The sequence below is a fragment of the Lissotriton vulgaris genome, chromosome 10 (genome assembly GCF_964263255.1).
Source record: "Lissotriton vulgaris chromosome 10, aLisVul1.2, whole genome shotgun sequence".
Taxonomy (NCBI): Eukaryota; Metazoa; Chordata; class Amphibia; order Caudata; family Salamandridae; genus Lissotriton; species Lissotriton vulgaris.
Genome location: NC_141698.1, coordinates 5,458,801 through 5,484,604, shown reverse-complemented (window position 1 = coordinate 5,484,604; position 25,804 = coordinate 5,458,801). Strand labels below are relative to the sequence as shown.

Here is a 25,804-nt window from a genome sequence, read left to right as displayed (position 1 = left end):
GTACACCAGGGAGTGCACAGGATGAGGGGGGCTCAGTGGTACCCCAGGGAGTGAACAGGATGAGGGGGGGCTCAGTGGTACCCCAGGGAGTGCACAGAATGAGGGGGCTCAGTGGTACCCCAGGGAGTGCACAGGATGAGGGAGGGTCAGTGGTACCCCAGGGAGTGCACAGGATGAGGGGGGCTCAGTGGTACCCCAGGGAGTGCACAGGATGAGGGGGGGGGCTCAGTGGTACCCCAGGGAGTGCACAGGATGAGGGGGGGCTCAGTGGTACCCCAGGGAGTGCACAGGATGAGGGGGGGCTCAGTGGTACCCCATGGAGTGCACAGGATGAGGGGGGCTCAGTGGTACCCCAGGGAGTGCACAGGATGAGGGGTCTCAGTGGTACCCCAGGGAGTGCACAGGATGAGGGGGGCTCAGTGGTACCCCAGGGATGAACAGGATGAGGGGGGCTCAGTGGTACCCCAGGGAGTGCACAGGATGAGGGAGGCTCAGTGGTACCCCAGGGAGTGCACAGGATGAGGGGGGGAGCTCAGCGGTACCCCATGGAGTGCACAGGATGAGGGGGGGCTCAGCGGTACCCCATGGAGTGCACAGGATGAGGGAGGCTCAGTGGTACCCCAGGGAGTGCACAGAATGAGGGGGGGCTCAGTGGTACCCCAGGGAGTGCACAGGTTGAGGGGGGGCTCAGTGGTACCCCAGGTCGTGCACAGGATGAGGGGGGCTCAGTGGTACCCCAGGGAGTGCACAGGATGAGGGGGGCTCAGTGGTACCCCAGGGAGTGCACAGGATGAGGGGGGCTCAGTGGTACCCCAGGGAGTGCACAGGATGAGGGAGGCTCAGTGGTACCTCAGGGAGTGCACAGGATGAGGGGGGCTCAGTGGTACCCCAGGGAGTGCACAGGATGAGGGGGGCTCAGTGGTACCCCAGGGAGTGCACAGGATGAGGGGGGCTCAGTGGTACCCCAGGGAGTGCACAGGATGAGGGGGGCTCAGTGGTACCCCAGGGAGTGCACAGGTTGAGGGGGGGCTCAGTGGTACCCCAGGTCGTGCACAGGATGAGGGGGGCTCAGTGGTACCCCAGGGAGTGCACAGGATGAGGGGGGCTCAGTGGTACCCCAGGGAGTGCACAGGATGAGGGAGGCTCAGTGGTACCCCAGGGAGTGCACAGGATGAGGGGGGCTCAGTGATACCCCAGGGAGTGCACAGGATGAGGGGGGCTCAGTGGTACCCCTGGGAGTGCACAGGATGAGGGGGGCTCAGTGGTACCCCAGGGAGTGCACAGGATGAGGGGGGCTCAGTGGTACCCCAGGGAGTGCACAGGATGAGGGGGCTCAGTGGTACCCCAGGGAGTGCACAGGATGAGAGGGGCTCAGTGGTACCCCAGGGAGTGCACAGGATGAGGGGGGCTCAGTGGTACCCCAGGGAGTGCAGAGGATGAGGGGGGGGGGGCTCAGTGGTACCCCAGGGAGTGCACAGGATGCGGGAGGCTCAGTGGTACCCCAGGGAGTGCACAGGATGAGGGGGGGGGCTCAGTGGTACCCCAGGGAGTGCACAGGATGAGGGGGGCTCAGAGGTACCCCAGGGAGTGCACAGGATGAGGGAGGCTCAGTGGTACCCCAGGGAGTGCACAGGATGAGGGGGGGGGCTCAGTGGTACCCCAGGGAGTGCACAGGATGAGGGGGGGCTCAGTGGTACCCCAGGGATGAACAGGATGAGGGGGGGCTCAGTGGTACCCCAGGTCGTGCACAGGATGAGGGGGGCTCAGTGGTACCCCAGGGATGAACAGGATGAGGGGGGGGGGGGGGTCAGTGGTACCCCAGGGAGTGCACAGGATGAGGGAGGCTCAGTGGTACCCCAGGGAGTGCACAGGACGAGGGGGGGCTCAGTGGTACCCCATGGAGTGCACAGGATGAGGGGGGGCTCAGCGGTACCCCAGGGAGTGCACAGGATGAGGGGGGCTCAGTGGTACCCCAGGGAGTGCACAGGATGAGGGGGGCTCAGCGGTACCCCATGGAGTGCACAGGATGAGGGGGGGCTCAGCGGTACCCCATGGAGTGCACAGGATGAGGGAGGCTCAGTGGTACCCCAGGGAGTGCACAGGATGAGGGGGGGGCTCAGTGGTACCCCAGGGAGTGCACAGGATGAGGGGGGGCTCAGTGGTACCCCAGGGAGTGAACAGGATGAGGGGGGGCTCAGTGGTACCCCAGGGAGTGCACAGGATGAGGGGGGCTCCAGAGATGCTGCTCATAGACACCCGGGGCAGGCATTAATTTATTTTTTATTTTAGGAGTTTTATATAGCGCTAGCTGGACCCTAGGGTATCAGAGCGCTTTACAACAAGTACATTATGTGCACATAGGCAGTACAGAGTATGGTCAAACATGTGAATCCTGAGGCATCCCTCACCTAGTCTGGTGGAGGGATCCGTGGACACCTTGTCTGGTTTACAGAAGTCTGTACCCACAAAGGCCACTTGGAAAGTGGGTATAAAGAACCCTCACAGCCCCCTCCCTCATTTCTGATCATCAGTGGATACTTTCACACTTCAGGGAGCCCAGGCTGACCATAGCATGCTGGTAATCCAGTGTTTGCATTTTTAGAAGTGATAACTGAGCAGAACTGCAATAGTTGAACTATGAAATATGTCTAGAGTTGCCAGTATTATAGAATAATTGTAACAACAAAATATATTTGTAACTAGAGTTGCCTCATTTTCTTTTACATGAGGGGGCGTGACATTAAAAAGTCCGAGGACCACTGCATCTCTGGGTGCTCCCTTCATCCGTCTAATCAGATGGTGCCCTCTCACTCCCCCGCTAACCTCTTTACGCCCATGTCTCCTCACTCCCTCTAATCTGGCGTGTGCCATCTCTCTGCCCTTCTATACTGTGTGTGCCCCCCTGGATAGAGTGTGTGCCCCCCACCACCACTCTACACTGTCTGTGCCCCCCTCTATAGAGTGTGTGCCCTCTCACCACCACTCTACACTGTGTGTGCCCCTCTCTATAGAGTGTGTGCCCCCCTCACCACCACTCTACACTGTGTGTGCCCCCCTCTATAGAGTGTGTGCCCCCCTCACCACCACTCTACACTGTGTGTGCCCTCTTCTATAGAGTGTGTGCCCCTCACCACCACTCTATACTGTGTGTGCCCTCTTCTATAGAGTGTGTGCCCCCCTCACCACCACTCTACACTGTGTGTGCCCCCCTCTTTAGAGTGTGTGCCCCCTCACCACCACTCTACACTGTGTGTGCCCCCCTCTATAGAGTGTGTGCCCCCCTCACCACCACTCTACACTGTGTGTGCCCCCCTCTATAGAGTGTGTGCCCCCTCATCAGCACTTTACACTGTGTGTGCCCCCCTCGATAGAGTGTGTGCCCCCTCACCACCACTCTACACTGTGTGTGCCCCCCTCTATAGAGTGCGTGCCCCCTCACCACCACTCTACACTGTGTGTGCCCCCCTCTATAGAGTGTGTGCCCCCCTCACCACCACTCTACACTGTGTGTGCCCTCTTCTATAGAGTGTGTGCCCCCCTCACCACCACTCTACACTGTGTGTGCCCCCCTCTATAGAGTGTGTGCCCCCCTCACCACCACTCTACACTGTGTGTGCCCTCTTCTATAGAGTGTGTGCCCCCCTCACCACCACTCTACACTGTGTGTGCCCCCCTCTATAGAGTGTGTGCCCCCCTCACCACCACTCTACACTGTGTGTGCCCTCTTCTATAGAGTGTGTGCCCCCCTCACCACCACTCTATACTGTGTGTGCCCCCCTCTATAGAGTGTGTGCCCCCCTCACCACCACTCTACACTGTGTGTGCCCTCTTCTATAGAGTGTGTGCCCCCTCACCACCACTCTACACTGTGTGTGCCCCCCTCTATAGAGTGTGTGCCCCCCTCACACCACTCTACACTGTGTGTGCCCCCCTCTATAGAGCGTGTGCCCCCTTCACCACCACTCTACACTGTGTGTGCCCCCTCTATAGAGCGTGTGCCCCCCTCACCACCACTCTACACTGTGTGTGCCCCCTCTATAGAGTATGTGCCCCCTCACCACCACTCTACACTGTGTGTGCCCTCTTCTATAGAGTGTGTGCCCCCTCACCACCACTCTACACTGTGTGTGCCCCCCTCTATAGAGTGTGTGCCCCCTCACACAACTCTACACTGTGTGTGCCCCCCTCTATAGAGCGTGTGCCCCCTCACCACCACTCTACACTGTGTGTGCCCTCTCTATAGAGTGTGTGCCCCCCTCACCACCACTCTACACTGTGTGTGCACCCCTCTATAGAGTGTGTGCCCCCCTCACCACCACTCTACACTGTGTGTGCCCCCCTCTATAGAGTGTGTGCCCCCCTCACCACCACTCTACACTGTGTGTGCCCCCCTCTATAGAGTGTGTGCCCCCCTCACCACCACTCTACACTGTGTGTGCCCCCCTCTATAGAGTGTTTGCCCCCCTCACCACCACTCTACACTGTGTGTGCCCCCCTCTTTAGAGTGTGTGCCCCCCTCACCACCACTCTACACTGTGTGTGCCCCCCTCTATAGAGTGTGTGCCCCCTCACCACCACTCTACACTGTGTGTGCCCCCCTCTATAGAGTGTGTGCCCCCTCACCACCACTCTACACTGTGTGTGCCCCCCTCTATAGAGTGTGTGCCCCCCTCACCACCACTCTACACTGTGTGTGCCCCCCTCTATAGAGTGTGTGCCCCCCTCACCACCACTCTACACTGTGTGTGCCCCCCTCTATAGAATGTGTTCCCCCTCACCACCACTCTACACTGTGTGTGCCCCCCTCTATAGAGTGTGTGCCCCCTCACCACCACTCTACACTGTGTGTGCCCCCCTCACCACCACTCTACACTGTGTGTGCCCCCTCTATAGAGTGTGTGCCCCCCTCACCACCACTCTATACTGTGTGTGCCCCCTCTATAGAGTGTGTGCCCCCTCACCACCACTCTACACTGTGTGTGCCCTCTTCTATAGAGTGTGTGCCCCCTCACCACCACTCTATACTGTGTGTGCCCCCCTCTATAGAGTGTGTGCCCCCTCACCACCACTCTACACTGTGTGTGCCCCCCTCACCACCACTCTACACTGTGTGTGCCCCCCTCTTTAGAGTGTGTGCCCCCTCACCACCACTCTACACTGTGTGTGCCCCTCTCTATAGAGTGTGTGCCCCCCTCACCACCACTCTACACTGTGTGTGCCCTCTTCTATAGAGTGTGTGCACCCTCACCACCACTCTATACTGTGTGTGCCCCCCTCTATAGAGTGTGTGCCCCCTCACCACCACTCTACACTGTGTGTGCCCCCCTCACCACCACTCTACACTGTGTGTGCCCCCTCTATAGAGTGTGTGCCCCCCTCACCACCACTCTATACTGTGTGTGCCCCCTCTATAGAGTGTGTGCCCCCTCACCACCACTCTACACTGTGTGTGCCCTCTTCTATAGAGTGTGTGCCCCCTCACCACCACTCTATACTGTGTGTGCCCCCCTCTATAGAGTGTGTGCCCCCCTCACCACCACTCTACACTGTGTGTGCCCCCCTCACCACCACTCTACACTGTGTGTGCCCTCTTCTATAGAGTGTGTGCCCCCTCACCACCACTCTACACTGTGTGTGCCCTCTTCTATAGAGTGTGTGCCCCCTCACCACCACTCTATACTGTGTGTGCCCCCCTCTATAGAGTGTGTGCCCCCCTCACCACCACTCTATACTGTGTGTGCCCCCCTCTATAGAGTGTGTGCCCCCCTCACCACCACTCTACACTGTGTGTGCCCCCCTCACCACCACTCTATACTGTGTGTGCCCCCTCTATAGAGTGTGTGCCCCCCTCACCACCACTCTACACTGTGTGTGCCCCCCTCTATAGAGTGTGTGCCCCCCTCACCACCACTCTATACTTTGTGTGCCCCCCTCTATAGAGTGTGTGCCAACCTCTATAGAGTGTGTGCCCCCTCACCACCACTCTACACTGTGTGTGCCCCCCTCTATAGAGTGTGTGCCCCCTCACCACCACTCTATACTGTGTGTGCCCTCTTCTATAGAGTGGGTGCCCCCTCACCACCACTCTATACTGTGTGTGCCCTCTTCTATAGAGTGTGTGCCCCCTCACCACCACTCTATACTGTGTGTGCCCCCCTCACCACCACTCTATACTGTGTGTGCCCCCCTCTATAGAGTGTGTGCCCCCCTCACCACCACTCTATACTGTGTGTGCCCCCTCCCAATCTGTCATATATGTCCCTATCTCTGCCCCCTCTACACTTATTCCTCTCTCTCTCACTCTCTCCCTCACTCTCTTTCTCTCTCTCTGTTCCTCTCTCCCTCCCTTTCTGTCTCTCTTCTTCTTCCTCTGCCTCTCACACACTCTGTTTCTCACACACACACACTTTCTGTTCCTCTTTCTCTCTCCCTTCCAATCTCTCTCCCAAACACTCTCCTTCTCTGTGTCACTATCACTCTCTCTGTCACCCTCTCTGCATGTCTCTCTTTCTTCCTCTCTCTCTCTCTCTCTCTCTCTCTCTCTCTCTCTCTCTGTATGCCTCTCTCTCTTCCTCTCTCTCTCCCACCTCTATATGTCTCTCTCTCCCTCTCTCTCTTCCTCTCATTCTCTGTTTCTTCCTCTCTCTCCCCCTCTTTCTTTCTTTTCCTCTCTGTCTCTCCCTCTTTCTCCCTCTTTCACTCTCTCTTTCTCTCTCTCTTTCACTCTCTCTCTCTTCCTCTGACTCTCTCTCTCTCACACACACTTTCTCTTCCTGTTTGTCTCTTTGTCATTCGCTCTCTTTCTCCCTCTCTCCCACTCCATCTCTCTTTCTCTCCCTATCTCTCTCTCTCTGAGTCTCTCACTCTCTCTCCCTCTCTCACTGACTCTCTCTCTCTCTCTCTCTCCAGTTTCAGCGCTCAGGCCCCTCCTCTGCTGTCGGTGGTCAGGACCCCCCAAGGGCTGCAGGGTACAGACCGTGGGACGACCACGTGTGGTAAGACTTGAGTGGGGCATTGTGGGTCACGATGAATGTTTAATATCGGAATAGGTGGTCATCTAAGTGTAGTGACGTAAATGATGTGTGAGCTCTGTAAGCTGGGCTCATGGGTTTGAGATGGGGTTCAGGGAGGCACTAAGGGTACAAACTGGTGTGACTCCCCGTCCTGCGCAGTGGCGCTCCTCCATATGGGCGTGGGGGTGTTGCCCGATTTCTTTCTCGCAGTGCTAGAAGAAGAAACATAAAATGGTATGTTTCTGTTTCTCGCACTGCGAGAAAGCAGAAGTGCCTGGTTGGCGGCGTGCCAGAGGCCACTGTACTGGGCCCTAACTGTTTGGTCGGCCCCCGGGAGCCCACCAAACCAGTCATGCGCACTGTCCCTTTTTAGGTCTCGCCTAGGCAGCACAAATGGGGTTCCTTAGAAGATGACCTCTTGCAATCACTACGGACTTTTTCAAAAACTTGTGTATGCACTGCACTGTTTCCAATGAGCACTCGTGCATGTACGACGTTTACCTTGCGGGAGCGAGCAGCGGCGCCATCTGTTTCCAATTATCGCGCCTGCGGTCGCTCCCGCAAGTTAAACGCGTACATGCACCAGTGCTTATTGGCCGCAGGGGACTTTTAACTTGCATCGACTCTGTCGGCAACTTCTTTTCTGTTTACAGTGAGATTCCTCAAAATGTTTCTGCCGCAAAGATCTCGCACTGAGCGTGTCTTTTCGTGGGCGTTATTTATTCTGCAGGCGCTCATTCCTGCTCCTCCCGTGCTCTGCCCTCAGACCCTGCTGCGTTTCTCCCTCCATCGGGGTACTCACTCACATTCCGTGTCAAAGGCCAAGAGCAAAGCCAAACACAATGCTGCCATTGCAGCGTTGTGTTTGGCTTAGGGAAGGGAGGCGGCCCGTGGAAAACAAAAACGCAGACCCGGCCAGGAGCAGCAGGAGCTGAGGCGGCGGCGCGTGACCCGTGAGAAGGTAAGTTTAAAAAGAATTTGAATTACCATCTCGCTCACCCTGCGAACCCGTGCACCCCCCCGCCCCCACCCGTCATGTTGGCCGCGACTGCAAGGAGCACCAACAAAGAAGGAAGGGCCGATGTTGCTACCTCCTGCTCACCACCGTTGACGCCAATTATTTCCTGGACGACATGAGTTTCCTTCTCAGCTACTTTTCAGGTTGATTCTAGACTCTTCATGGTCCGATGTGTGCTGTGAAGTCTAAGTATCATGAGTGAGGACGTTTTAGCAGTCTAGTTGTGATAAATAGCAAGAAATGAAGTCCCGTATACAGCACACATCTGACCTGGAACAGTCTAGAATCAACCTGAAAAGTAGCTGAGAAGGAAACTCATGTCCTCCAGGAAATAATGGGTGTCAACTGAGGATGTTGTTTTTTTTTTAACATTCAAGTAGTTTTATTTGTCCACAGTTGTAAATTATTTTCTTTTTACTTTCTGGGAATCACAAATTAATGTGTTATTGATAGATTAGTGTCGGGAGCAAATGAGGCAGGCAGCGGGATTTTATACGTATGTTGTGTTATCTCACATTTGACGTTGGCTCAAAAGTAACATCTCCATGTATAACACTCGGCGTATATCGGCAGCCAGAAAACGACTGGGCAAGCAACAAGAGCATGGGTTTAAAAACCAGCATTGGCTGAGCCAATATGTCTGGCCTTTGGGACCTTATAAGTGTTTAGCCATGCAGCAGTTGATGTTGTTGCACCAAGGATATTGTGCTGCATGACTAAATACTAATAAGGTCCCAAAGGTGAGACCTATTCATGGTGCACCAAACAGTACTTTATTGCATTACAGCACTTGCTACACAATCCTGTTGGAGAGCAGTGAAAAGAGCAAAAATGTACCATCACTGTCGGACAAAAAAAAATCAAGTGCAATAACAAAGACCCAAGTACTTATTATTATGTTTTTGCTCGAGGAAGTCTTTTTCTTAACCCCATTTTTTTTACTTTTATCATAGCATTAAAAAAAATTATCTACGTATATTTATTGACAAACGCTGAGTGACCAATTCACGCTTTCACTTAAAACAAGCATTTGCAATGCAATAGGTCTCGCATTTACGCGAGTTTGAGCTGTTGACATTGCAAATAACAATGCCTTTTATTTTTGTTTTCGTTTTTAAAACATAAATAAAAGGATTTGTCATTTACAATGCCAATCGCTTAAACTTGCACAAAATGCGAGACCTATTGCATTGCAAATGCTTGTTAAATCTGAGCTGCAGAATCAAAGGACAATGGAAAGTATTTCATGACTGTATTAACTTCTGAAATGTAGAGCAGAATACCATTTCTGAAGAAAATGGAAAAAGCAATAATAAAAGCGAAGCGTTCCATAAACACCGGTAAAACACTGTTTCAGTTGTTTTTTATGGTGCGAAAATGAGTTACCACTGAAAAGCACTGTTTTTTTAAGGTATGGAAATCACTGGAAAACACTGAAAAAACACCACCAGAATTTACCAAAAAGAGAAACTGAAAACAGGAAAGCCTACGTATACCGTAGACCATGATAGTCTCAACTTTGCTACCACACTTGCGGGCTTATTCCAAATGCTGTACTAAGGGGTCGATTAGGATGGCGGTGAATCCACATCCTCCGGGCCGGCGGAAGCGGATTCACCGCTGCGGAGCTCCAAAACACCACCAGCCACATTAGGATGGCGGCGGGATCAGCGGCGGACGGCAAGTCCGTCCGCCACTGATCTGTGGGATGTTGTCCGGAATTTGGTGGCAAATTACGAAGGGTGAGGAAACATGTTTTTCCGCTGCATATTTTCCGCCGTGGAAAAGCATGTGGACCAATGCTTCTGGGGGCCCGTTGCGGGCCCCCAGGGTGTTGTGGGGTGGGGGGTGCACATGGGGGGTACCTATGGTACCCTCCTGCATATGCCAAAGCATGCAATTTTAACCTTGCAGCGAGCGCTGCTTCAAGAAGCACCCGCCGCAAGGTTACAGATATGGGATGTGAACGCCAGGGTGGCGGTCACATCCTTATTTGCACGCTACCCCCGAGGTCCACCACCTCGGGGGTGGCGGACGGACGCAGGTCCGTCTGCCATCCTAATGAGGCCCTTATTTTGAAAACGCGTGAAGCCCGCTCCTGATTTTAAATCTCAATTTTTCAGGAAATTGAGCTCTGTCCTGCATATTTTACGTGCACAATGTCCCCCACGTTATAACTGGAGAAAATTTTGTTGACAAAACATTGAATTAAGGGGAATACCAGGTGGCAAACCCAGCCGCAAACATCGTTTCCGGGTGATATTCCCCAAATGTGGTTAAAATCTCCTCATGAAACGCAAAAAACCCACAAAGAAATACACAAACGGTTTTTCTCTGAGTGGGTTTTGGGTCGGTATTTTGCATGCCACTCAGAATAATACTGTTGGTAGCGATGCATACCTGTATTGTTTTTTTACTAAATCCATCTTGTTTGCTGATGCCTCCAATGTTTTGCATCTTATTTTTTGCTCTTATTCTCAGAGCACTCTCCGTATCGCCTTTTTCTATTAGCAGTTTGTTGGTGCGTAGGCAGAAGCGGCTCCTGGAGGGAGTTCTACGGGGCGGTGGGGCGGGGCGGGGGAGGGGCATTGTAGGGGGTAATAAACTACGGCTTACGGCCGAACAGAGGTAAGTACATGAATAAATAAATAAAATGAATTACATTGCGCGCACTGCAACGCCAAATGGCTCATGCATGCATCGGCCTTGGTGAATGAATGCATCGATCTTGCGCGGAAAACCCGGCTGTGTAACATACAACCTGTCTGTAAAGTGCTGTGAGGTCGCAGCACAGGCGCTGTATGACGTGGAACTCACCGTGACACCCAAGGATTTCGAGGGGCTGTGCAACGTGGCACCTGCCTGTAAAGCGCTTTGAGGTCTGTGGAAAGTCCTGTGATGGTTGGGGTCAGAAGAGGGCGTGTTGCATTGAATGTCACTGTAAAGTGCTGTGACATCTGAGGATAGAGGCGCTATCTGTATGGGACAGAGCCTATCCGTATAGTGCTGTGAAGTCTGGGGATAGTAGTGGCTGTATAATGAGACCCGTTGGATAAAGCACCGTGATTCAGATGACAAAATGAGCGGTTCAACATTGCACGCGCCCGTAAAGCGCACTGCGATCTGGGGATAGAAGGAGCTGTATGATACAGCGCCTGTCAATAAAGTGCTGTGAGGTCTGAGGACATAAGGTGCTGTTTTATCACTGAATGTCTCTGTACAGAGCTGTAAGAGCCGAGGATTGACGGAGCTCTCTAATGAAGAACCTGTCCATAAAGCGCTGTGAGGACTAGGGGCAAAAGGGGGTACTAGGTGTAATGGGAAACAAGGATGCAAAGTGCTGTGAGGACAAGTGGCACTGTATAATGTGAAACGTGTAAAGGATGGGGCAGAGGGCTGAGGTAAGAATGCACACACGTCCTACTGCCACCCCAAATCCATCTCCAGAAACATTGATTATAACATTGCAAAGCATCCGAGACCACGGCTGCACCCACTGCCTCTGAAAGGACGAGAGAAGTACAATTATAAGTGCCTATACAATGCCCCACTAGCAAAATACAAGTGATGCCAATGGTATCAATTTAGACATACTTATTTCTGGAGAAAGGTACCATCAATTATCTATCTCCACCATACACATTTGTAAATGACTAAATCAACTGTTCTATTTTTATGTTCATCTTACGGCTAATTATCTGAAAGAAACACAAAACACATAAGTGATATCTAATACTCTTTTAGTAGTCTTATCAAAAGTTTTTTTGTAGTATTATAATCATACACATCAATAAATCACATGATGTCTATTCTCTTGAATCGAGCAATTTTCAACAAGACATACAGGTAGAAAAAATAAATAATAAATAAGGTTATACAAACGTTGACCGTTAATCCATGGGTTATGTCTGAAGCCCAATAATTTGGAAATAAGGAAAAAACGGTAATGTCTCTTATGACCTTAATTCCTTCTTCGAACACCACAATTGTATCTGGGAGTAGGTGAAGCACAACTCAATGTTTTTATGGCTTCTCAAGTCAGTCCAACTCCTAGGGAATATATCCCGTATTGTTTCTTAATCAAACAAAGTGGGTCGAAATCAATAATAAACTGTCGACGCGTTTCGGCCTGTCAGGCAGTTTCAGGCCTCATCAGGACAATGGGCAAACAAAACAAGCAGTACTTTACCGCATTCAAACCGGTATACAATCCCAGCCTATTTTCCAAATTCGTATTCACTATTGTATATCACACCAAGCATATCATTTGGCAATTCTCCATATCTGCGAAAAACCTTGTGTCCACGCTACGTGGCTTATTCGCGTTTTAGGGTCCGGACGATGATATAAATCCAACACATGTCCAGCGACCGTAAGCGTCTCCAAATCACGCCAGATCTTCTTAATACCTTAGATCGTCTCCCAGGAAAAGACGTACAGCTATACAATGCCCCACAGCAAAGAGTGCTACACAAGTATACTTACCCAGTTGGTTTGCCTCTGCTATCCTTGGAATAACATCTGTTCCTATCAAGTCACCGGGGAGCTCAGTTGCCCAGGACAGGGGCCCGGGACCCTCCGGGCACTCTCTGGAGGATGTGGTGGCCCCTTGTGCACGGATTAGCTCACAATTGTGAATCACACCTGAATATAAGTGCTCAGTAAATGAAGTGACCCAATTACGGCCACCAGGGTCACTCACAACCATGTCTCAGCCTTCCAAACAAATGAAGAGTCGGTCGGACTGTAGAGAATACAAACCAAAGATATTTATTGAAGGTACACTCGAGTGGAGCCCGGTCTGATCGGCCTCCTTAGATTGCTGCAGAGGGACTGACCTCTGCCGACGTGGTAACACATAATGTACATCTTCAGAACCACTAAATGTAAATGTACAGGAATTTATATAGCGTAAATCACCAAGCGGTTTCTAAGCGCTTGCTTAGGGAACCCGTCCTGGTATTCCCCTGTGAGATAACCCCAGCAGGGTAACCGCAAGGTGAAAGCCAGGCATCCCACCGCGAGGGGCCGTTGTGGAGATTAAGCAAACTATTGCCCAGAGTCACAGAGTGTGAACCCACGATTCGAGTAGGCACCGGAGCAAGAATTGTCGAGTCTGTGGACATTTTAGGACTCAAGACCCTGCCGAGCCGGGAATTGAACCCTGGTCCCGGGCTGACCTCTGCTTCCAGGTCTGCCTCCTCTAACGAGTGAGCCACACTTCTCCACACTAAAGACACGCCCAGACTGGAATTTTCCAGTTGGAGGCTGGTGAGCAAAGGAGATACAGAAGGATAAGCTGCAATCCTGGGACCGGGTACATGCTATCTCAGCGTCAAGGTTACTCTGCCTGCGCCCGCCACTCTAAGGGTGGGATCAGGTCTATCTAGTGAGAAAGGTATGTGAGGACAAAAACAGTCTATTTGTTAGCAAGGAAAAGTTCAAACTTGGAGAAATGCAAAAAAATATTGCAGCTGCTTTCTGCTAAAACGAACAGAGTGAGACAGAGTTAGTTTCGATCATGGCTCAAAATGCGGCTGAATACAAAATGTTGCCGCGAATGCTAACTTAAATCATACAATGCAAAGAGAAGTTGACTAAAAACATTTTATATTCCAACATCAGGCCCCCTGCTGAATCTGCAAACATTAATGGTCTGGCCAGCAAGAGATCGAGAATGACACCTCCGCCCGTTGGTAAAAGGGCAGTTATAGAGGCCCATCTGCCGCCAGAAAGGGTGTTCGGCCCCCCACTGTGCCAGTGGTGGCAACTGAACTGCACAGACACGGCCAAAATTAGGCACCACGCTGGCCCAAAAAGCGGTCCACAACTGGAACTCGGGCACTGGCCAATTGCTCCAGTGCCCACCTTACCAATCCAACCCTGGGTGTCCGAGAGCAGGCATTCTTTGGACTGAGGTCGCACTATGGTGTGGGTTGGATATTCCATGACATAGGCCCTGCTCTGGGGTGTGTCCGATGTCTAAGGGTATCCTGTGGGTCTCGTGTCAGTGGAATATTTGGGGCTCAGGTGTTTCTCTTGCCCTTTCTCATGAGGGCCAGACGAGGCTCTTGCTTTAAGAACGGACTGGAGGCGCGGATTCGGGAGAGTGGGGCTTCCCCTGGACTTTGAGCCCGGCACCGGAGGATAGTTGCCCAAAGGCCACGCCATGCTGGTGGCTCCATTCACAACATATAGTGGTACATCATGTTCGTTGCCCCCCACTTAATCTTCCTCACCCCTCCTTTCCACAAGTGAAACGCATCCCCTTTGTTCCAGGGGTGCCCGTGGCTTGTTTAATCTTCCCGCCTTTCCTTCTCTGGGTCGCCTGTGTTTGGAATCCCAGATACCCCTCTGTAAACAGCTGCGCACATTTACAACAGCATACGCTGAGATTGTCCTCAATAGCTCATAAAAAGTGGCAATTTCTTAAATGATAAATAATTCAATCGTATTGCTTTATTACCCTTCCTGTTTCCTCAAATTTGCTAAATAATGCACCATTTGTCCACTCTTTTTTCAAAATGTTCTCGCTGCACTCGCTAGACTCAGTGAAGTACGACAATAATTTTATGCCTCACCACTTTCAAATGTCACCAGCCACCACTGGGTTCGAGGCAGTTTAACACTACTACAGGGTCCTCAAATCTAGAAGTGATTTTTTTAACACATCTGTAGAAAGGGGGTCAGTGCTGCAATGGGGTGAGGTAGCTGTGGGCATGACACTGGGGGGCAGGAGGCTTCCTTTCAAAGAGCCAGTTGGCACAGACTGGCCAGTGAGCACAGATCCGAGGGGTGAGCTTGTGGCCAAGGGGTGAGCCTATGCCCACCCTTGGCCTCTTTGACAGGCCCCCCCGGCGGGTGTGAGTACTGTAATGGTTGTCAGCCTAGTGCCCACTGCTCATGCATCCATACATCTGCAGGCCAGGCGTGGCCTGCGGGGAACTAATAAAAGGAAGGCGGCCGCTCGTGGCACGTCACTTCCGATCGGACTTGTGGTGTGTGGCTTCCCCTACATCTCGCTCAGCGCACGCCAGCCTTTATCCTCCCCCCCGTGGGGCATACCGTAGTCCAGGTCCAAAGCAGCACACTGGTGACGAGCGGAGGGGACCCAACCCTCGCTCTCACCGTGCTGCGCTCAGCTGGACTGGCCGCCGCCTCTTGTGCGCTCCGACGCAGCTGTGCGCCGCGTGTGTCTGAAGGCTGCCCGTCATCGGCAGCGTGTGTGCGCCCACCCCCACCCCTGCGCTGTCCGCGCGTGGGGAGAACCAGCATCGGTGTCTACACGCAATCTCACCGGCTCCCCCACTGTGCCTCGCCTGGGACGGGCTGATCACGCTGACCACGCCCCCGCCGAGCTGCACCACGCTGGGCTCTGCCCGGGGTCTGTACAGCCTGGAACACTGCCTGCTGAATGACGATTGGCTGCATTTGACATTGCTGGCACTAAGACTCTTTGCTGCTGGTTCCTGTGCCAATAAGCATTGGCGAAAGCAAAGAGGAGAAAATAAGACTGACACAGAGACTCCTTGCTACTAGCACCTGCACCCAATAAACTTTGGCAAAAGAAAAGGAGAAATAAATAAATGAAGAGAAACTGAAGTAATGAGAGTGTGGGAGGGAATCAGCACAGTTCAGAATAAAAGGCAAGACTGAGACTGATATAGAGCGCCAGGTAGGACATCCTGCACCACCCTACCCCAGGCCCTGCCGGAGCACGTGGCACGCCACCGGCCCAAACACACCCTGAGGCTCACCGCCAGGCGCTATGGAGGACGACGACAACGCTGCTGCACCAGCCCACATCCCCTTCCAGCACGCCGCATCAGGGGTCCTACCTCCTTTCAGTGAGCTGGAAGAACCGGCGTCAGCCTCTCCCCGGTGGAGAATATGGATAGAACGCCTCAACAACTACTTCGTCGTGACGAAACGGACGAGAAGGTAAAGAGATCCCTGCTGCTACTCTATGCAGGAGACAACATTTTCAAGCTTTTCAAGCATCTGCCCAACACAGGGGCTGTGAATGACTACATTGCGGCAGTGACAGCGCTAAATGGCCATTTTGAGCCGCAACTAAACGCGGATTTCGAAGTTTTCAAACTCGGACAAGCCCGCCAGAGGGAAGGAGAATCCATGGACATGTTCTATGCACGTCTCCGGGAGCTTGCCAGTGTAGGAGAGTAGGGTCTGCAATCCTATGATCACCCAGATTTTTTGCTTTTGTTTCACTGGTTTACGACTTTCTCTGGCTGTGGGCCTGCCAATCAGACCCACAGCCTGGCTGTTCTCTCTCTAAATTACAACATGTACTCTAGGTGCATTACCAATTGGTACTGGGCCACCTTATCAGACCCTGTAACTCAGGGCATAGGTGTACCCAGGGCCTACCAGGGGCTGAAGCATGTATTATGCCACCCCTGGCTGGCCTCCTAAATTTGACACAACTGGCTGCATGACAGCTGGGGCAAAGTCGTGTAATCACCCTTTGCTGTAGATATAGTATACCTATATCTAACCCTAAAATGGACACACAGATTCCTATCAGTCACTCCTATGGCAGGCCTTAACAATCCTGAAGGCAGAGTGCTTGGAATCGTGTGAGATGGTGCTCTGGCATGAGCTGAGCCTGTCTGCAGCTTGCGGAACCAAGTCCTAATAGCTGTTCCATGATATCGCATACCATATACTCTTAAGTGCATTATAATCCTCGCGGTTAAATGCTAACTTTGGTATTGCTTTATCAAAACATGTCGAGTAAGGTGTCATACGAATTGGAATACTAACCCCTCACCAATTCTGGCGACGGGGTTAGCATTCCACCCTTCTAGAGGGACACGACATGTATGTAACTGTGAACCCCGGTTAAAGTTAAACGAAGCCTCAGCTCCACAAAATGGATGCTGCCACCACAGACACGAGTCTGACCTCCTGCTGCTGGGAGTCCTTCCAGCGAGGGAGGCTTGGACAAAGGGTTTCCTGTCCGGGGCGGTGCTAGCACCATCCCAGACAGGGTTTTGTGTATCCTGGGTAGGCAGGGCTTTACAGGAAGGTGACTGCTGAGTGGCACCCCGGTGCTCACTACGCATAGGCCGGTCAGAACCAGTTCCAGGGGCACACCAGCCCCTGGCCTGGGGAAAGTCCAGCAGGGGAGAGGGGTGTAACCACCCCCCTCCTAGTCCCACCCATAGGCAGGACCTAGTCACCGGGTCAGCCCCCTTTTTTAGTATAAAGATGGGAGCGGGCCCCCTGTTCAAATTAGATCATCTTTGGAATCAAGACACGACTTTCTGCGAAAGGACATCAAGATTTCTTTTTCAAGATTCTCCCTTGTGGCTAAGGAGTAGTCACCCTGCATCAAGCGGGCACCATCCTAAGAACACTGCGGTCTGCTGCAAGTCCTTCTTCACGAATCCGACGACCCAGCTCGACGAGACCCGGCTTCCCTGGCACCTCTGACCTCTAATCACCTCTACAGCAAAGCTGAGAACTGTGAGTGCGACGAGACCTCGAGGGACCGACGATCGCCAAGACTGCACGACTTCTTTGTAACAAGCCCACCGTGTGCTCCACTGGTGAGTGCTTTGGGGTCCGAGAAGCCCCAACCCTGAGCAGCTCCAGCACCGAAGATCAGCCCTCCAGCATCTCCACGATCTGCGTGGGGCCCTTCTGCTTTTGCGTGCTCACCGCGCTGTGTGGCTACTAGCCGGCTGGCTTGTGGAGTTCTTCATGACGCCCGACGACATCACTGCTGCTGGTCTGGTTGCTCCAGACTGGCCCTTGCTTCCTTGCAACAGAGAAGCACCCCGGACCCTCCTGGTCCACTCCAGACGCCATTTTGAGTCCACCGCGCGGGCTTGAATTTGCCAAGGCTTTGTTGCCCAATCCTGGGTCCAGCGACGCCGACAGCTTCAATCTTCGTGGGACAGCTCGCTCCTCCATCCTGGTCGCCGACAACGCCTCCTGGTCCGTGAGATCTGCGAGCACAGCGTCACCCACTCACCTAGTCGAGGTGACTACCATCCGGTGCCCTCCTGGTGCCACCTGACTACTGGCTAGTAGTCTCGAACTTGGTCCCCTCTGCTTTCAGGTGTCATCTTCCTTCGATCCAGGCTTGGATCCATCGAACTTTCTTCACTGGTCGCCTGCCAGCAACTTCTTTCTTCCAGGCTCCTGGTCCGTCTACGAGGATTCCCGACGTCTTTTGAGACCTATGCAGTTGCAGCCCCTGGGCTAGGTAACTTCGGCATTTCGGTGCCCCAGCATAGCCTCACTATCCAAGGGTCAGGATCCACTTTCGTTTTCCTCCTACCAGGTCGGGTTCGCCCGAGAACACTAACTTTGTCTTTACTAGCTACCATAGACTTTGTCCCGCATCACGCGTGAGAGTGCACACTCTGTACCCGAGTCCCCTAGGCCTCCTAGAAGTAATCTGAAGATTCTATAGTCAAGTCCTAGCGATTCCAAAGCCTATTAGTACTGTACTTACCTGCTAGTAATTTCGCATTCCACTTCCAGAGTATATGGTTTTCCGTGCCCCTCGGGCATTTGTATATACTGTGCTAACTTAAGTATTTTCGTAAGAGTTTTGTTTTGTGCTTAGTACCCTGTCCTCATAAAGAGTACAGGGCTGTTGTGATTCTTAATAAATATCTTGTTTATTTTCATAACACTTGTGTGGTGTCCTTTCACTGGGTATTCAAGGGGTATATGTGTGGTAAACAGCTGGCTTAACACGCCCTCTCGAGTCTTTAGCCTTAGACTGCTCGTATCCACGCTACTAGGATAGCTGGTCTATAAGGTTGACTTACAACCAATCATCAATAAGGGTTGCTGGACTGATACATAGTGTTCACTAGAATAGTGAGCACTGCATATCAGGCCACCTTCTCACATTGGTGAGCTGCGGTTGGGATTTGAGCTTGCTGTTGTTCTACCACACGTATCCTAAGAATATCTTGTTGAAAGATCACATAAGTACTGTTAGGTACATATAACTTAGCTTAGAATACTCTGAGTTCTACTGAACCAGCTGTTACAGCTCTTCAAGGCTTAGCACACCTTGGCTGCAACTCTTAGCAAGGGATCAGTAGGCAAACATATAGTGTAGGTAGGTGCATCACTTACACCACACTAGAAACAGTATGTCAGACAAAGGAGGAAACTCTGAGTCTCCCCTTGTGTCAGTGGACCCTCCACAGGTCCTCCCTTCCAGATATGCTGTTCTTAGCTTCCAGGAGTTGAGACAGGTGTGTACCTCCAGGAAGATAAAACAGGGGTCTAACCCCACAACTTCCTTTCTGATTGGTCTCTTAGAGACTTATGATGCCAGAAAAGCTGAGAAACTTCTTAGCTCTTCTAATCCAGATGGAAGCATGCCTCCCCTTGAGGGAACCAGAGGAGACCCTGACCTAATCCACCTCTCAGCTGAGACTGAAGAGGGGGAGGAGGATGAGGATCTCTCTGGGGATGAGGCAGATAAGGGACAGGTAGAAGTCAGCAGACTAACCAGGTCCACCTTAAGCAGGCATGAGATTGGTACTGGGGGACCCCTGGGGCCACTCTCAGGTCAGCTTAACATTGGGAATGGACGAGCTAGGTCTCTATCAAGAGGCTCTGGCAGAACCATTCAAACCAATGGCTCTCAAAGCTCTTCTCAAAGAGGGATGACTTCCCCTCAGAGGAGAGTGTATGAAGCTAAAGAAAGGGCAGCCAATCTGAGGATTGAAAGGGAAGAACTTGCCCTGGCCAAAGAAAGGCTTGCCTTTGCTAGAGAGCAACAGTTAAGTGGGGTAGTCCCCACTGGTGGCAGCAATGTACCTAGCAATAGGGAAAGGAGTTTTGATACAAAACACCTGAATAAGATAGTGCCCCCCTTTAAGCAAGGGGATGACATCCACAAATGGATTACTGCTTTGGAGAGGGCCTGCACTGTGCAGGGTGTTCCCCAGAGTCAGTGGGCAGCTATCTTGTGGCTCTCCTTTGAAGGTAAAGGTAGAGTTAAGCTCCTCACTACAAGGGTGGAGGATGCTAACAATTACCAAGTCTTGAAAAATGCACTGGTTGATGGGTTTGGCCTAACCACTGAGCAGTACAGGGTGCTGTTCAGGGATACCCAGAAAACTCAGTCTCAAGATTGGTCTGACTTTGTAGATTGTGCCACTAAGGCTTTTGAGGGCTGGTTGCTGGGCAGTAAGGTTACTGATTTTACAGGATTGTACAATTTGATGATGAGAGAACACATTTTAAACAATTGTCAGAACCAGTTGTTGCATCAGCATCTTGTTGACTCAGATCTGACCTCTCCCCAAGAATTGGGAAAGAAGGCAGACAGATGGGTCAGAACAAGAGTTAAACAGAACCAGGGCCAGAATCAAGGTGGTCAGAAGAAAGCAGACCAGAAGGGTAAAGATTCTAAGGGGGAACAAAATGACCAGAAGTCTTCGACAGGTCCCCAACAACCCAAAGAGGGTGGGGGTCAGGCTCCCCAGAAGAAGAAAAAACAAGAAGGCCAATCTAAAAGGTGGTGCCAATACTGCAAAAGTAAAACTCACTGGTTTAGTGAGTGCACCAAGAAAGGAGGGCAGACTCCTGCCACTGCAGCCCCTAAGGCACCTGTGCCCCCTAGTACAGTCAGCAGTGGTAGTGCACCTCCCAAGGGTTTAGTAGGGTTAACCCTGGGTTCTGAGGGGTGTGACAACTTAGTTGGCACACTCACTCAGGCTGTCCTTGTTTGTACAGGGGATGTGGATATGTCCCCTGATATAAGTCCCAATACTTTGGGCAAATACAGACAGACACCTTTCATTAATGGAAAAATGGCTCAGGCCTATAGGGACACTTGTGCCAGTGTCACAATGGTGACACCTAACTTTGTGGACCCTGGACAGATCATGCCAGGTACAGATTTCCTGGTGACCAATGCAAGCAATGTCACTACCAATCACAGTATGGCAATTGTAGCTTTCTCCTGGGGAGGGGTAACTGGCCAAAAGATGGTTGTAGTTAGCTCAGACCTCCCAGTGGATTGTTTGTTGGGCAATGATTTGGAGTCATCACAATGGTCAGAAGTGGAGCAGAGGACTCACGTGGAAATGTTAGGCTTGCCAGCACATGTGTTTGCTGTGACCAGGTCACAGGTCAGGAAATGCCCCACTGAACAGGTGCTGGATCCTGGAACAATGGACCAGACACCTCCCAAGAAGAAGAGCAGTAGGGTTAAGGCTGTGCCTTCCCCCTTGCCCCAGGTTGTGGATCAAGTCTCAGAGGAGGCTGACCTACAGGAATTGAGGGAAACTGAGCCTAGAGAGTTTGAACTTGATCAAGTTGAATTCTTGGGTTCAGGGGGACCCTCAAGGGAAGACCTGGGGAAGGACCAGTTAGACTGCCCTTCTCTTGAACCCCTCAGACAGCAGGCTGCTGCTGAGGCTGCTGGGAACGCCACAGGTACCCACAAGGTATACTGGGAAGATGGACTCCTGTACACTGAGGCAAGAGACCCCAAGCCTGGCATGACCAGGAGGCTGGTTGTACCCTTGTCTCAGAGAGGTTTCCTCCTTACCTTGGCCCATGAGATTCCCTTAGCAGGTCACTTAGGCCAGACAAAGACTTGGGACAGGCTTGTCTCACACTTTCACTGGCCTCACATGAATGAGGATACCAAGGAGTTTTGTCGCTCCTGTGTCACTTGCCAAGCCAGTGGTAAGTCAGGTGGCACAACAAAGGCCCCCCTTATACCAATGCCTGTGGTGGGGGTGCCCTTTGAAAGAGTGGGGGTTGACATTGTTGGTCCAATGGAACCCCAGACAGCATCAGGGCACAAGTTTATACTGGTGGTAGTGGATCATGCCACCAGGTATCCTGAAGCTATTCCACTTAGGACCACTACAGCACCTGTAGTGGCAAGGGCCCTAGTTGGAGTGTTCTCCAGAGTGGGCTTCCCTAAGGAGGTTGTCTCTGACAGAGGTGCAAACTTCATGTCAAGCTACTTAACTGCTATGTGGAAGGAATGTGGTGTCAACTACAAGTTCACTACACCCTATCATCCACAATGCAATGGGCTTGTTGAAAGGTTCAACAGGACCCTAAAAGGGATGATTCATGGACTACCTGAAAAGCTCAGGCGTAGATGGGATGTCCTGATTCCCTGCCTTCTGTTTGCTTACAGAGAGGTCCCACAAAAGGGGGTTGGCTACAGCCCTTTTGAACTTTTGTATGGGCATCCTGTGAGAGGCCCCCTGTGTTTGGTGAAGGAAGGATGGGAGAGACCTCTCAAAAAGCCTGCAACCAACATAGTGGACTATGTACTTGGTCTCCGCTCCAGGATGGCTGAGTATATGGAGAAGGCATCTGAAAACCTTAAGGCCAGCCAAGAACTTCAAAAAGCTTGGCATGACCAAAAGGCTGTCCTGACTGTTTACCAGCCTGGACAGAAGGTGTGGGTGTTGGAGCCAGTGGCCCCAGCAGCACTCAAAGACAAATGGTCTGGGCCCCACACAATTCTTGAGCAAAAGGGAGAGGTCACCTACCTGGTGGACCTTGGAACTCCCAGGAGCCCCCACAGGGTGCTCCATGTCAACAGGCTCAAAGCATATGTCGACAGGAAGGACATGAGCTTGCTCATGGCCATAGATGAGGGACAGGAGGAAGAGAGTGACCCTCTCCCAGACCTGCTCACTCAGAATCCTGATGATGGGTCAGTAGATGGTGTTGTCTTTTGTGGCAGCCTCTCTGAACATCAACAGAAAGACTGTAAACAAGTTCTTCAGTCTTTCAGACATATGTTCTCTCTGACACCCAGTCAGACCAATTGGTGCACCCATGAGGTTGACACTGGTGACAGCCTGCCAGTCAAGAGTAAAATCTACAGGCAGCCTGATCATGTTAGAGACTGCATAAAAACTGAAGTGCAGAAAATGTTGGAGTTGGGAGTCATTGAACCCTCAGATAGCCCTTGGGCTAGTCCAGTATTTCTAGTGCCAAAACCTCACACCCAGGATGGTAAGAGAGAGATGAGGTTCTGCGTAGACTACAGGGGTCTCAATGCAGTCACTAAGACTGATGCCCACCCCATACCAAGGGCAGATGAACTTATAGATAGATTGGCTTCTGCCAACTACTTAAGTACATTTGACCTGACAGCTGGGTACTGGCAAATCAGGTTAGCTGAGGATGCCAAGCCCAAGACAGCATTTTCAACCCCTGGTGGGCATTATCAATTTGTGGTAATGCCCTTTGGTCTGAAAAATGCACCTGCCACCTTCCAAAGGTTGGTGAATCAAGTCCTCACTGGGCTGGATGACTTCTGTGCAGCATATCTAGATGATATTGCTGTCTTTAGCTCCACCTGGGAGGATCACCTGGTCCACCTGAGGAAAGTGTTAGAGGCTCTGCAAGCAGCAGGCCTCACTATCAAGGCCACCAAGTGCCAGATAGGGCAGACACAGGTTGTATACCTGGGCCACCTTGTAGGTGGAGGCCAGGTTCAGCCACTGGAGAGCAAAATACAGTCAATCAGGGACTGGGCTCCTCCAACCACCCAGACACAGGTTCGAGCTTTCTTTGGCCTGACTGGTTACTACAGAAAGTTTGTCAGGAACTATGGATCAATTGTGACTCCATTAAATGAACTGACAAGTAAGAAAATGCCAAAAAAGGTTCAGTGGACAGCAGGCTGTCAAAAAGCATTCGATGACCTAAAGCAGGCCATGTGCACAGCACCTATCCTTAAGAGTCCAGACTACTCCAAACCATTCATTGTCCAAACAGATGCTTCTGAGTTGGGTGTGGGAGCTGTTCTTTCTCAACTGAATTTTGATGGTCATGACCAGCCCATTGCTTTTATAAGCAGAAGGCTGACCCCCAGAGAGAAGAATTGGTCAGCTATTGAGAGGGAGGCCTTTGCTGTGGTTTGGGCCCTGAAGAAGCTGAGGCCATACTTGTTTGGCACTCACTTCAAGATTCAGACCGACCATAAGCCCCTCTTGTGGCTAAATCAGATGAAGGGTGAAAACCCCAAACTGCTTAGGTGGTCCATTTCCCTACAGGGGATGGACTTTACAGTGGAACATAGACCTGGTACTGATCATGGCAATGCCGATGGGCTCTCCAGATATTTCCACTTAGAACAAGAAGACTCACCTGGTCAAGGTTAGCTTATTGTCCCAAAGTTTGGGGGGGGGGGGGTCATGTAGGAGAGTAGGGTCTGCAATCCTATGATCACCCAGATTTTTTGCTTTTGTTTCACTGGTTTACGACTTTCTCTGGCTGTGGGCCTGCCAATCAGACCCACAACCTGGCTGTTCTCTCTCTAAATTACAACATGTACTCTAGGTGCATTACCAATTGGTACTGGGCCACCTTATCAGACCCTGTAACTCAGGGCATAGATGTACCCAGGGCCTACCAGGGGCTGAAGCATGTATTATGCCACCCCTGGCTGGCCTCCTAAATTTGACACAACTGGCTGCATGACAGCTGGGGCAAAGTCGTGTAATCACCCTTTGCTGTAGATATAGTATACCTATATCTAACCCTAAAATGGACACACAGATTCCTATCAGTCACTCCTATGGCAGGCCTTAACAATCCTGAAGGCAGAGTGCTTGGAATCGTGTGAGATGGTGCTCTGGCATGAGCTGAGCCTGTCTGCAGCTTGCGGAACCAAGTCCTAATAGCTGTTCCATGATATCGCATACCATATACTCTTAAGTGCGTTATAATCCTCGCGGTTAAATGCTAACTTTGGTATTGCTTTATCAAAACATGTCGAGTAAGGTGTCATACGAATTGGAATACTAACCCCTCGCCAATTCTGGCGACGGGGTTAGCATTCCACCCTTCTAGAGGGACACGACATGTATGTAACTGTGAACCCCGGTTAAAGTTAAACGAAGCCTCAGCTCCACAAAATGGATGCTGCCACCACAGACACGAGTCTGACCTCCTGCTGCTGGGAGTCCTTCCAGCGAGGGAGGCTTGGACAAAGGGTTTCCTGTCCGGGGCGGTGCTAGCACCATCCCAGACAGGGTTTGGTGTATCCTGGGTAGGCAGGGCTTTACAGGAAGGTGACTGCTGAGTGGCACCCCGGTGCTCACTACGCATAGGCCGGTCAGAACCAGTTCCAGGGGCACACCAGCCCCTGGCCTGGGGAAAGTCCAGCAGGGGAGAGGGGTGTAACCACCCCCCTCCTAGTCCCACCCATAGGCAGGACCTAGTCACCGGGTCAGCCCCCTTTTTTAGTATAAAGATAGGAGCGGGCCCCCTGTTCAAATTAGATCATCTTTGGAATCAAGACACGACTTTCTGCGAAAGGACATCAAGATTTCTTTTTCAAGATTCTCCCTTGTGGCTAAGGAGTAGTCACCCTGCATCAAGCGGGCACCATCCTAAGAACACTGCGGTCTGCTGCAAGTCCTTCTTCACGAATCCGACGACCCAGCTCGACGAGACCCGGCTTCCCTGGCACCTCTGACCTCTACTCACCTCTACAGCAAAGCTGAGAACTGTGAGTGCGACGAGACCTCGAGGGACCGACGATCGCCAAGACTGCACGACTTCTTTGTAACAAGCCCACCGTGTGCTCCACTGGTGAGTGCTTTGGGGTCCGAGAAGCCCCAACCCTGAGCAGCTCCAGCACCGAAGATCAGCCCTCCAGCATCTCCACGATCTGCGTGGGGCCCTTCTGCTTTTGCGTGCTCACCGCGCTGTGTGGCTACTAGCCGGCTGGCTTGTGGCCTTCTTCACGACGCCCGACGACATCACTGCTGCTGGTCTG

The 25,804-nt window shown here is 51.9% G+C and overlaps 1 protein-coding gene across 4 annotated transcripts in view; it reads left to right on the top strand.

Annotated features, from left to right (window-relative positions):
• The window catches only part of LOC147684291 (membrane-associated guanylate kinase, WW and PDZ domain-containing protein 1-like), a 257,214-nt gene that overhangs the window by 44,693 nt on the left and 186,717 nt on the right, over positions 1-25,804 (top strand). For all 4 annotated transcript variants that reach the window (XR_015300632.1, XR_015300633.1, XM_086940160.1 and 1 more), the window contains one exon: positions 6,910-6,995. Coding sequence is in view for 2 of the 4 variants with exons in the window: in XM_086940160.1 (XP_086796286.1) it covers positions 6,910-6,995 (86 nt within the window). In the remaining 2 variants the exon portion in view is untranslated. The remainder of the gene's footprint in view (positions 1-6,909; positions 6,996-25,804) is intronic.